At 41.0% G+C, this 13385-nt stretch overlaps 1 protein-coding gene across 3 annotated transcripts in view; it reads right to left on the bottom strand.

Moving 5' to 3' along the window:
• The window catches only part of LOC115223284 (protein RRP5 homolog), a 50283-nt gene that overhangs the window by 6749 nt on the left and 30149 nt on the right, over positions 1 to 13385 (bottom strand). For all 3 annotated transcript variants that reach the window (XM_029793792.2, XM_036512195.1, XM_036512196.1), the window contains 6 exons: positions 11999 to 12215; positions 9709 to 9843; positions 7730 to 7863; positions 6267 to 6380; positions 2097 to 2164; positions 1475 to 1561 (listed from right to left, as the gene is read on the bottom strand). In XM_029793792.2, coding sequence (XP_029649652.1) covers positions 1475 to 1561; positions 2097 to 2164; positions 6267 to 6380; positions 7730 to 7863; positions 9709 to 9843; positions 11999 to 12215 — 755 coding nt within the window. The remainder of the gene's footprint in view (positions 1 to 1474; positions 1562 to 2096; positions 2165 to 6266; positions 6381 to 7729; positions 7864 to 9708; positions 9844 to 11998; positions 12216 to 13385) is intronic.

Below are 13385 nucleotides of genomic sequence, written 5' to 3'. Positions count from 1 at the left end.
CATCATTTAGGCTGGTCTTTGGAACATAAATTAAACATGAAATTTTGATGGTTTAAAAAAGGGAGCTGGTTTAACCCTTTAGCATTCAGATTACTCTTTCAAATACAATCCTTATTTATTTATTCTTTTACTCGTTTCAGTCATTTGACTGCGGCCATGCTGGAGCACTGCCTTAAAGGGGTTTAGTCGAAGAACTTAGTCAGGACTTAGTCTTTGTAAGCCTAGTACTTATTCTATTGGTCTCTTTTGCCAAACCACTAAGTTACGGGGACAAAAACAAACCAGCATTGGTTGTCAAGCAACGGCAGTGGGACAAACACAGACACACACATAAATATACACACACGCACATACATACACACACAATGGGCTTCTCTCAGTTTCCGTCTACCAAATCCACTCACAAGGCTTTTGGTTGACCCGAGGCTATACTAGAAGACATTTGACCAAGATGCCACACAATGGGAATGAACCTGGAACCATGTGGTTGAGAAGCAAGCTTCTTACCACACAGCCATGCCTGTGTCTGTTTATTCACATAGTTTTGAATTAATCATAGCTTCAAAATTTCAATGAATGTGAAAAAAATAAGTGATATAGATATCCACTTTATACAGCTCAACCAATTAAAGCTCTGATGGAGCTTCAGGAATATAAAATTAAAGAGAGAAGACAAATTCAAAGGTCGATGTGTATATTCTTTCCATCCATATTAATGAAATTCTCCAGAGTATACAAAATACATACATTTATCTATATGATATATATACGGCGATATATATAGGCGGCAGAAACGTTAGCGCGCCGGGCGAAGTGCTTTGCGGTATTTCATCTGTCGTTACCTTCTGAGTTCAAATTCCGCCGAGGTCAACTTTGCCTTTCATCCTTTCGGGGTCGATAAATTAAGTACCAGTTATGCACTGGGGGGGGGGGGGGGGGGTCGATGTAATCAACTTAATACCTATGTCTGTCCTTGTTTGTCCCCTCTGTGTTTAGCCCCTTGTGGGTAATAAAGAAATAGGTATTTCGTCTGTCGTTATGTTCTGAGTTCAAATTCCGCCGAGGTCGACTTTGCCTTTCATCCTTTCAGGGTCGATAAATAAGTACCAGTTTCCCACTGGGGTTGATATAATCGACTTAATCCCTTTGTCTGTTATTGTTTGTACCCTATATGTTTAGCCCCTTGTGGGCAGTAAAGAAATATATATGATATACACACACACACACACGTGGGGTTGCTGGAAAGTTCCTGGCTTTAAGGGTGTCACGAAAGGCCTGGTTTAAGGCCCAGCCTTCTGAGTCTTAGAAAAACTGAAGGGCTGCTGCAATAAGTGTGTAAATCTGAGAGGGGAATGTGTTGAATAAAATCATCATTAACTGATTCTCCAGTATTTTCTATACCCAAAGCCAGGAACTTTTTATTACACCCTCGTATATGTCAAAACTATATCAAATGGACAAAGAAGGTACTAACCTAGTAGTTTCCTGTAACCTTTTTGTAAGCCGTGCGATTTGTGTGACTGGCTCATACAGTTTGACAATATTTTTACAATTGATACGTCTAAAATAACAGAAAGAATAGAAAACAAAAAAACAAAAAAAAATAAATGAATGAATTGAACATTGAATACGTCATTTTATCTTTTAATAAAAACATATTGGATAATGTAGTCCTAGATATACTTAGTCAGAAAAAGAAAAAAAAAATGACAAACTGTCCAACCTATGCTAGCATGGACAATGAATGTTTGATGATGATGATATATATGTGTGTGTGTGTGTGTGTGTGTGTGTGCGTGTTATATTGTGTGTGAAAAGTTAGATGTAGGACTGCTACTGTTGAGGTTACAGATTATCCCCATCCTATCTGCTTCCAGTATAGTGGTTAAGTTATTACTACTTAAGTATTACTAGTTATGATATACAGAGCAAATGTAGGAGAAATTATGGCAAACACAGCTCTATATATTCTATTCCCCACGTATGTTTCAACATTGTGGCTATTTGGCTGAGGTATTTGATCTCTGTAACATAAAGCAATATATTAATGAGCCATCATTACCCAAACAAGAGAAGAGAAAGTAGTTCTGACTTACCGAACATACTGGACAAACAGTGTGTCACCAACTTTGTAATAATCCCAATTGAAGACATCGTTCATGTGCTGCAATGGAAATAACAAGCAAGGTGAGATATTTGTTGGGAAAAGTGTATATTTAATCGAGCCAACACGTATGTTAATAATAATAATAACAACAACAATAATAATGGTTTCAAATTTTAGCACAAAGGTAGCAGTTTTGCAGGTGGGGGTAACTTGATTAGTAAGTCGATAAAGTAAGTACCTATTTCTTTATTACCCACAAGGGGCTAAACATAGAGGGAACAAACAAGGACAGACATAGGTATTAAGTCGATTACATCGACCCCCAGTGCATAACTGGTACTTAATTTATCGACCCCGAAAGGATGTAAGGCAAAGTCGACCTCGGCGGAATTTGAACTCAGAACGTAACGGCAGACGAAATACCGCTAAGCATTTCGCCCGGCGTGCTAACGTTTCTGCCAGCTCGCCGCCTTTCGATAAAGTAAGTACCAACTGGTGCTTACTTTATTGACCCCAGTGGAATTTGAACTCAGAACATAAAAGACTGATGAAATGTTGCTGATCATTTTGCACTGTACACTAATGATTCTGCCAGCTTGCGGCCTTAAAAAAAAATTTTTTTAATTTATTATTATTATTATGATAATGAGCCTCGACTGGCTTCCATGCCAGTGGCACGTAAAATGCACCAATCCGATCGTGGCCATTGCCAGCCTCGCCTGGCACCTGTGCAGGTGGCACGTAAAAAGCACCCACTACACTCACGGAGTGGTTGGCGTTAGGAAGGGCATCCAGCTGTAGAAACACTGCCAGATCAGACTGAAGCCTGGTGCAGCCTCCTGGCTTCCCAGCTCCCCGGTCGAGCCATCCAATCCATGCTAGCATGGAGAACGGACGTTAAATGCTGATGATGATGATCCTTTCTACTAAAGGCACAAGGCCTGAAATTTTAAGAGAGGGGACTAGTTGATTACATTATCGACCCTGAAAGGATGGAAGGCAGAGTTGTCCCTGGCAGAATTAGAACCCAAAATGTGAAGATGGATAAAATGCTGCTAAGCATTTCACCTGGCGTGCTAACAATTCTGCCAGCTTGCTGCATTAATAATACTCTTTTACTTGTTTCAGTCATTTGACTGTGGCCATGCTGGAGCACCGCCTTTAGTCGAGCAAATCGACCCCGGGACTTATTCTTTGTAAGCCCAGTATTTATTCTATCGGTCTCTTTTGCCGAACCGCTAAGTGACAGGGACGTAAACACACCAGCATCGGTTGTCAAGCAATGCTAGGGGGACAAACACATACATATATACGACAGGCTTCTTTCAGTTTCCGTCTACCAAATCCACTCACAAGGCATTGGTCGGCCCAGGGCTATAGCAGAAGACACTTGCCCAAGATGCCACGCAGTGGGACTGAACCCGGAACCATGTGGTTGGTTAGCAAGCTACTTACCACACAGCCACTCTTGCGCCTATATATAAATAATGGTTGAAATTTTGCCATAAGAGCTGCAATTTTGGAGGGGGAGAGGATGTGTTGATTACACTGACCCCAGTCCAGTGCCCCAGAACATAAAGATGGACGAAATACTGTTAAGCGTTTGCCCAATGTGCTAACGATTCTTCCAGCTTGCCACTTTTTATTATTATTATGCTGATGATGATGATAATAATAATAATAATAAATAAAAACAGCAGTTGACATCATCATCATCATTGTTTTAATGTTTACTTTTCCATGCTTCAGGTAGATTTCCGAAACTGCTTAACCACACAGCCTTGCCTGCATCTATGTAAATACCTTATCATCATCATCATCAGCAGCAGCAGCAATGATGAGCAAAGCTGTAAGATATCAATATTCATATACACATGCATATATATCTATATACATATATATAAGCACCGTCCGATCGTGGCCGTTTGCCAGCCTCGTCTGGCACCTGTGCAGGTGGCACGTAAAAAGCATCCACTACACTCACGGAGTGGTTGGCGTTAGGAAGGGCATCCAGCCGTAGAAACACTGCCAGATCAGTTTGGAGTCTGGTACAGCCTCCTGGCTGCCCAGACCCCAGTTGAACCGTCCAACCCATGCTAGCATGGAAAACGGACGTTAAACAATGATGATGATGATGATATATACAAGGTGCATTCCAGAAGTTTGGGGATTTTTTCAGGAGAAGAGACATTTATTTCAAAGAAGCATAAAATTTTAACCTCCAAAGTGAACATGTCCAAGGACTCTTGTCACAGTTGGCAAGTCAGCTTATTAGTTGTATAGTAATGATATACTAAAATTACAATAATCGAAGACAGTTATAACTGCCTCTCCTAAAAAAAAAAAGTCTCAAAACTTCCAGAATGCACAGCAGGATTCCTCACAGTTTCTGTCTACCAAATTTTCTCACATGACATTGGTCAGCCCAGAGTTCTAGTAGAAGACATTTACTTGCTGCATGATAGGACTGGACTTGAAATCATGTGATTATGAAGTGAACTTCTTAACCCCTTTTCTTACCATATTTCAGTTGAAATCCACTGCCTTTGTTTGAATTAATTTTGGAAATAAGAAAGAATTAATTGATATGGGTTTGTCCGTCTTAACCCTTTAGCATTCAGATTACTTATTTATTCACATTGTTTTGAATTAGTCATGCATTACTTTATAACTCTTTTACTTGTTTCAGTCATTTGACTGCGGCCATGCTGGAGCACTGCCTTTAGTCGAGCAAATCGACCCCGGGACTTATTCTTTTGTAAACCCAGTACTTATTCTATTGGTCTCTTTTGCCGAACCGCTAAGTGACGGGGACATAAACACACCAGCATCGGTTGTCAAGCAATGCTAGGGGGACAAACACAGACACACAAATACATATATATGACAGGCTTCTTTCACTTGCCGTCTACCAAATCCACTCACAAGGCATTGGTCGGCCCGGGGCTATAGCAGAAGACACTTGCCCAAGATGCCACACAGTGGGACTGAACCCGGAACCATATAGTTAGTAAGCAAGCTACTTACCACACAGCCACTCAGATTTCAAAGACATGATTGTATATTTTGAGAATAATATTGTATGGTAAGTGTGAGATACCTGATCTGGCCAGTCTAAACATAAAACCAGTAGAATATTTTGACTGGATATGTCCAGTTTAAATGCTAGTTTGGAACATAAATTAACATTTTGATGGCTGGTTTTAATTTAGATCACTTTCAAACATGGCAAATGTATCACAGAAGCAGGAATGATCTCAGAAAATTGGCAGCAAAAGGGTTAACTATGCTTCCGCCACCGATACCATCATTTAAAGTCTGCCTTCTATGCTGGCATGGGATTGGACAGTTTGACAGGAGCTGGCCAGTAGAAGATTACACCTGGCTACTGTGTCTGTTTCGGACATGGTTTTTACAGTTGGATGCCCTTTCTAACATCAATCATCTTGCAGAATGGACTAAGTGCCTAAATTATTCAGTTTTTACCAATTATTTCTTCTTCTTTCTTTTTTGTAAATTTGTAGCTGTGATACCAGTGCCGGTGGCACGTAAGAGAACCATCCGAACGTGGCCGTAGCCAGTGCCGCCCGACTGGCATCCGTGCCAGTAGCACGTAAAAAGCACCATCCAACCGTGGCCGTTGCCAGCTTCGTCTGGTCCCCGTGCTGGTGGCACGTAAAAAGCACCATCAGATCGTGGCTGTCTGCCAGCCTCGCCTGGCACGTAAAAAGCACCCACTACACTCACGGAGTGGTTGGCGTTAGGAAGGGCATCCAGCCGTAGAAACACTGCCAGATCAGACTGGGCCTGGTGCAGCCTTCTGGCTTCCCAGACCTCAGTTGAACCGTCCAACCCATGCTAGCATGGAAAATGGACGTTAAACGATGATGATGATATATACAAGGTACATTCCAGAAGTTTTGGGATTTTTTCAGGAGAAGAGACATTTATTTCAAAGAAGCATAAAATTTTAACCTCCAAAGTGAACATGTCCAAGGACTCTTGTCACAGTTGGTAAGTCAGCTTATTAGTTGTATAGTAATGATATACTAAAATTACAATAATCGAAGACAGTTATAACTGCCTCTTTTTTTTTTTTGTAAATGATAAAATAAACATTAATTTGAATGAAAATTAAATAAATATATATATATATTACCATTTTAGGAGACAGGTAAGCTAATTTTGCCTTTCCTTTCATCTTTAACAAAACGATAACAAACTCCTTTCGGACCAGCAGCACATGTGACTTGAGTCTTTTATTCTTTGGAATCTAAAAATAAACAAATTTCAAATATTAATGTTCGAAACTAAATTAAAAGAATTAGTTTTAAGACCTCCACCACATTACCTGGTTTTGTAGAATAACGGAATTGAATATTGGAATGTGATGTTGAGACAGAGAGACACAAACACTCCCATATCTTTCTATCTTTTATCTTTCACTTGTTTCAGTTATTTGACTACGCCCATGCTGGAGCACCACCCTTCAAGTGTTTAGTCAAACAAATCAACTCAATTACTTATCATTTTTAAGTCTTGTGTTCTATCAGTCTCTTTTTGCCAAATCACTAAGTTAAAGGGATGTGAACAAACCAACACTGGTTGTCAAGTGGTAGAGAAGGCACAAACACAAATACACACATATATATATATACACAGACACACATACATGATGGGGCTTGCACGTGGTTTGTGTCAAGTGAATTAGTCAGCCTGGGGCTGTACTAGAAGATATTTGCCCAAAGTGTCACACTGTGGGACTGAACCTGAAACCATGTGGTTGCAATGTGAACAACAACAACAGCAACAACAACATCATCATCATCAGCAACCACCACCACCTGTTCTACTAAAGTCACAAGGCCTGAATTTTGTTTTTCTTGTGGGGGGACTCATTGATTATATTGACCCCAGTGTTTTACTGGTACTTAATTTATTGACTCTGAAAAGATGAAAGGCAAAGTCGACCTCGGCAGTATTTGAACTCAGAAAGTAGAAACACAGACAAAATGCTTAGCAGCATTTTGCCCAGCCTGCTAAAGATTCTGCCAGTCTGCCGCCTTAACAATAATAATCCTTTCTACAAATGGCACAAGGCCTGAAATTTTGGGGGAGGGGGTAAGTTGATTACATTGAACCCAGTATTCAACTGGTATTTTAAGGCGGCGAGCTGGCAGAAACGTTAGCACGCCGGGCGAAATGCTTAGCGTTATTTCGTCTGTGTTACGTTGTGAGTTCAAATTCCGCCGAGGTCGACTTTGCCTTTCATCCTTTCGGGGTCGATAAATTAAGTACCAGTTACGCACTGGGGTTGATGTAATCGACTTAATACCTATGTCTGTCCTTGTTTGTCCCCTCGGTGTTTAGCCCCTTGTGGGTAAAAGAGAATTAGGTATTTTATCGATGCCGGAACGATGAAAGATTAAGTCGACCTCCGCGGAACTTGAACCCAGAATATAAAGACAGATGAAATGCTGCTAAGTATTTTGCCTGCCATGCTAACAATTCTGCCAGCTCACCACCTTAATAATAATAATAATAATAATAATAATAACAAACAAAAATACTGAGAACAATAAAGAAAAAACACATATATAAAAAGAAAGTCATTTACTGCACCTTTTCTGGTTTTTTCTGCATTTTCATCACCTGTTTGACAACTACAGGTGATGCAATCAGCTGGATAATTCCTTGCAAGAGATCCAGATCCAGAATAACAGCTGGGACTGTCATGCTTTTTTTAACAGTGAGACCTACAAGAAAACAAAAACCATAAGGAGAGACTATTTCGTAAAGAACGTACATCGTTGGTTACAAGGAAAATTCCAGCTGATCCCATCAACAGAACAGCCTGCTCATGAGATTGACCCTTTCGTTACCAACCCGGTTGAAACTGGCTCTGGCTCTTTAATATACATGTCTTGTTTCCATAAGTTTTTAATTAAAATCTTCCAAACCTTATTTGCAATTTATGTTCCTAACGCTAGCTGAATGATAACAAAGTTATTTTATTAAATTCTTTGTTATATTTAAAATAATTGAAAGAAACACAGAGCATCACAAAATAAATTCAGTAATGAAAGGGTTAATGTGCAAGTGGTTGAGCAGTCCACAGACACGTGTATCCTTAACCCTTTTGTTACTAACCCGGCCAAAACTGGCTCTGGCTCTGTGGTAATATGTCCTGCTTTCATAAGTTTTGCATTAAAATATACCACCAAACCTTAGTCACAATTTATGTTCCAAACACTAGCTTAATGATGACTAAGTTATTTTACAAAATCCTTTGTTATATTTAAAATGATTGAAAGAAACACAGAGCATCTCAAAATAAATACAGTAATGAAAGGGTTAATCTAGTCCTCAGGGAGTATCAGCGTGACACAGAATGTGACGAGGCTGGCCTCTTGAGTTACAGGTACAACTCATTTTTGCCTGCCGAGTAGAAGGTTGTGTAACTGTTTCTGTAAAACTAAAGCTCATTTCCTGAGGTTGCTAATTTACTAGATTATGTTGAGAGGTATATTCTTCATAGAGAAAACACTTGGCATTTGTAATCAGCTGAATAATTAATGTTTCTTGATGAGAAAGAAATCTATCTGAGACATCATCATCTTCGTTTAGCGTCCGCTTTCCATGCTAGCATGGGTTGGACGGTTCAACTGGGGTCTGGGAAGCCAGGAGGCTGCACCAGGCCCAATCTGATCTGGCAGTGTTTCTACGGCTGGATGCCCTTCCTAACGCCAACCACTCCGTGAGTGTAGTGGGTGCTTTTTACATGCCACCGGCACAGGTGCCAGATGAGGCTGGCAAACGGCCACGATCGGATGGTGCTTTTTACGTGCTACCGGCACAGGGGCCAGGCAAAGCTGGCAACGGCCACAATCGGATGGTGCTTTTTATGTGCCACCGGCATGAGGCCAGTCGAGGCAGCGCTGGCAATGGCCACGTTCGGATGGATTCTCTTACGTACCACCGGCACTGGTATCACAGCTGCAATTTCCATTGATGCTGATCAATTTAGATTTTGATTTTCATGATGACAAACTTAAAATGGACACACGATAATGCAGATGAGCAATTATAGGTAGACAGGCTGGATGGATAGACATCTAAGTAGATAGCCAGTTTCACGAATGGACTTTCAAACAAATTACTGGCTGAATAATTAGAGGGACAAGCAAACTTGTGTATAGATATCATCATGATCATCATCACCTAATGTCCGTTGTCCATGGGTTAGATGGTTTAACAAGAGCTGGTAGGATGAGGGACTGCACCTGACTTGTCTGATCTGGCAATGTTTATACAGCTGGATGCCCCTCCTAATGCCAACCACACTGACAGTGTAATGGGTGCTTTTACATGCCACCGTCACAGGTGCCAGTTGCATGACACCAGTATGTGCCACGACTATAATTTCACTTGGCCTGATGGGTCTTCTACTCAAGCATGGCATATTGGCAAAGGTCTCGGTCATTCGTCACTGAAATCCTGATCTGATGTAAAAAGTAAAAGCTCAAATACCATTGTAGTCAAACACTTACGAAACAAAAAATACCAGTAATACTCCTGTAAAAAATATGGCTTAAACTTACCCTTTCTGTGGTGTGTGGCAATGAAACCTTTAGTGCCTGATTCCAGTGTACAGTGCACACCTTCTTTAACCACTTTGGTAACAGTTACATTACACAAGTCTCCTGTGTGTAAATCTTCAAACAACCAAGGAAAATCTAGGTAGGAATAAAGAAATTAAATGTTATTAGCACCATCATCTCTCTCTCTCTTTCGGAGAGGCACAAGCATCTACACGCACACATACACACACGGCAGTAACTTCCGCCTACCGAATTCAATCACAAAGCTCCAGTCGGCTCGGGGCTATAGCAGAAGACACCTACCCAAAGTGCCACGCAGTGGGACTGAACCTGAAACCATGTAGCTAGGAAGCAAGCTCCCTAACCACACAGCCATGCCCGCGCCTATCAATTTGATATCTGCTTTTACGTGCCGACACAGGTTAGGCAGATCTAATATATGACATGTACCATCTATTTAATCACATGAAATTTAACATAAGTCAGAAATGAGGTTTAGTGGGCAGAAGATATGAGGTTTCCTGAAGAAGATAGGTCTGGAACCCAAAATAACTGAAGAATGCCATCAAAGAGATGGGCATGGCAGCTGAAACAAGCTCAAGGTGGCAATGGTTGACAAGAGACCACAAATGGAATCCCACCATAGCTGAATGCTAGTTCGGTCCTCAATGCCCCACTCAGACAAAGCATACAGGTTAAGGGATGAAATGCTTGTGACCCTGCAATATCTGCCGACAATACAGAAGGGTTTCCAGCATTACAATGAATTGAGAAGAGTTTGCACAACCCCTAAAGAGCTCCTATACTTTCTGCATGGGGTAAAGCATCTCCGATGAGTGGCTGTGTGGTAAGTAGCTTGCTTACCAACCACATGGTTCCGGGTTCAGTCCCACTGCGTAGCATCTTGGGCAAGTGTCTTCTACAATAGCCTCGGGCCGACCAAAGCCTTGTGAGTGGATTTGGTAGATGGAAACTGAAGAAAGCCCGTCGTATATATGTATATGTGTATATATATATATATATATATATATGTGTGTGTGTGTGTGCATGTTTGTGTGTCTGTGTTTGTCCCCCTAGCATGCTTGACAACCGATGCTGGTGTGTTTACGTCGCCGTCACTTAGTGATTCGGCAAAAGAGACCGATAGAATAAGTACTGGGCTTACAAAGAATAAGTCCCAGGGTCGATTTGCTTGACTAAAGGCGGTGCTCCAGCATGGCCGCAGTCAAAGGACTGAAACAAGTAAAAGAGTATATATATATATATATAGTGGTTAGCGGTTAAGGCGTTGCACTCACGATTGCGAGATCGTGGGTTCGATTCCCAGACCAGGCCTTGTATTGTGTTCTTGAGCAAAGTACTTCATTTCACGTTCCTCTGCAATCATTTTGACATTTGACATGTGGCACTTGTTGCACCTGTACAGGTAATATTGATCTGATGGAGGGAGTGAGCTTATATCAACGCAAACATTTGATCACTATAAACAAATCATCTGTGTGGTTGTTTGGTAAGAAATTGTCAAACCCTCATATGTGAGTCCATCATATATATATATGTGGAGGCGCAATAGCCCAGTGGTTAGGGCAGCGGACTCGCGGTCGTAGGATCGCAGTTTCGATTCCCAGAACAGGCGTTGTGAGTGTTTATTGAGCGAAAACACCTAAAGCTCCACGAGGCTCCGGCAGGGGATGGTGGCGATCCCTGCTGTACTCTTTCACCACAACTTTCTCTCACTCTTTCTTCTGTTGGCCTGCTCGCTTAGCCAGCGAGGTGGCATCATTTAAAGGCTAAAACAATGCGTAACGCATTGTGACCAGCGATGTGTAGCAACATCTGATAGCCTGGTTGGTCACGGTGATCACGGTGATATATATATATATGGGGAGAAAGGGAGAAAGAGAGTAGAGGTCACAAATTGCCTCTTAGGGAGTCATATAATTCTCAGATTCACATTCTTATGGAAGACCACAATCAATTAATAAAATACATATTTCTTTACTACCCACAAGGGGCCAAACACAGAAAGGACAAACAAGGACAGACAAACGGATTAAGTCGATTACATCGACCCCAGTACGTAACTGGTACTTAATTTATCGACCCCGAAAGGATGAAAGGCAAAGTCGACCTCGGCGGAATTTGAACTCAGAACGTAACGACAGACGAAATACGGCTACGCATTTCGCCCGGTGTGCTAACGATTCTGCTAGCTCGCCACCTTAATCAATTAATAATAAAATACAAACTAGAGAAACAAACAAAAAAAACCCTCCAAACCCACACTTACCTTTCGTAGATTTTAGATGGTCTATAATGATATTTTTTTCCTTAAAGTAATTGCGAAAGTAGGTTAGCTGAAAATCCGAGTCAATGTCAGTTTTCTTGAGTTTCAAGCTGACTCTGAATTGCCGCTTTTTCTGATTAATTTCACACACATGAGTGGAAACGGTCATGCCTTCTTTAAAATATTTGTGTAGATTCATGTCTGGACCTGCTGCTATCTCCTGAAAATGGATTCAAAAACTCCATTTATTTGATTCAACCCCAAAAAATAGATATTAGACATGAAATGAAACTGTTCAAGAAAAGCTGCAAGTAATCCCACCACATGGTTCCAGGTTCAGTCCCACTGTGCAGCACCTTCTGCAAGTGTTGTCTACTATAGCCTTGGGCCGACCAAAGCCTTGTGAGTGGATTTGGTAGACGGAAACTGAAAGAAACCTGTCGTATATATATATATGTATATACGTATGTGTTTGTGTTTGTCTCCCACCCCATCACTTGACAACCAATGTTGGTGTGTTTACGTCCCTGTAATTTAGTGGTTCGGCAGAAAACATCGATAGAATAAGTACCTGGCTTACAAAGATTAAGTCCAGGGGTCGATATGTTCGACTAAAAGGCGGTGCTCCAGCATGGTCCCAGTCAAAATGACTAAAACAAGTAAAAGAATATTGATGTAAGCTAAGTAAAATCATGGTCACACATACATACAGGCATGTCCTTTACGGCCATGCCCCTCACCCCCTATGCCAGTGCTATGTAATAAGCACCCAGGGTACTCTGTAAAATGGTTGGTGTTATATACAAGGGTGCATAAAGGTACATACAAGGGGGCGCTGAAAAGATTCTTGTTTCTGGTAAAAGAAAAACCAGGATCAGTTAATTATGATTTCATTCAACATATTCCCCTCTCAGGTTCATACACTTATTGCAGCAGCCCTTACAGAGCTTAGAAATTCTAAGCTCTGTAAAAGAATTTGGAAGGTTGGGCCTCTAACCAAGTCTTTTGCAATACCCGTAAGGCCAGGAACTTTTTAGCACCCCCTTGTATGTTTATATACATTACTAGCAGTATCGCCCGGGGTTGCTCGGGTTTGTAAGGGAAATAACTACATAAGCATTTTTAGAGAGTTACTTGCATTATATAAACCGAGCAAAAAATGCATTAAAAAAACAAAAAAATGATGGTAAATTTTTTTTAAAATCGTAGACTCATCGTAGACACGCGCTAATACCCAGAAGGGCTCGATATGAATCACGACTATAAGATACCCGCTTTTGGTTAAACTGCACCGCAAAATGTGGGAGTAGTTAGGAATCTAAATCGGAGGAGACAGACTCTCACACACACAACTTCAGTTTTATATATAAAGATTAACAAATTTGAAGAC

This window comes from Octopus sinensis, linkage group LG22, assembly GCF_006345805.1.
Source record: "Octopus sinensis linkage group LG22, ASM634580v1, whole genome shotgun sequence".
Lineage (NCBI taxonomy): Eukaryota > Metazoa > Mollusca > Cephalopoda > Octopoda > Octopodidae > Octopus > Octopus sinensis.
Note: the sequence above shows the minus strand (reverse complement) of the source record. Positions and strands in the feature narration are given on the sequence as shown.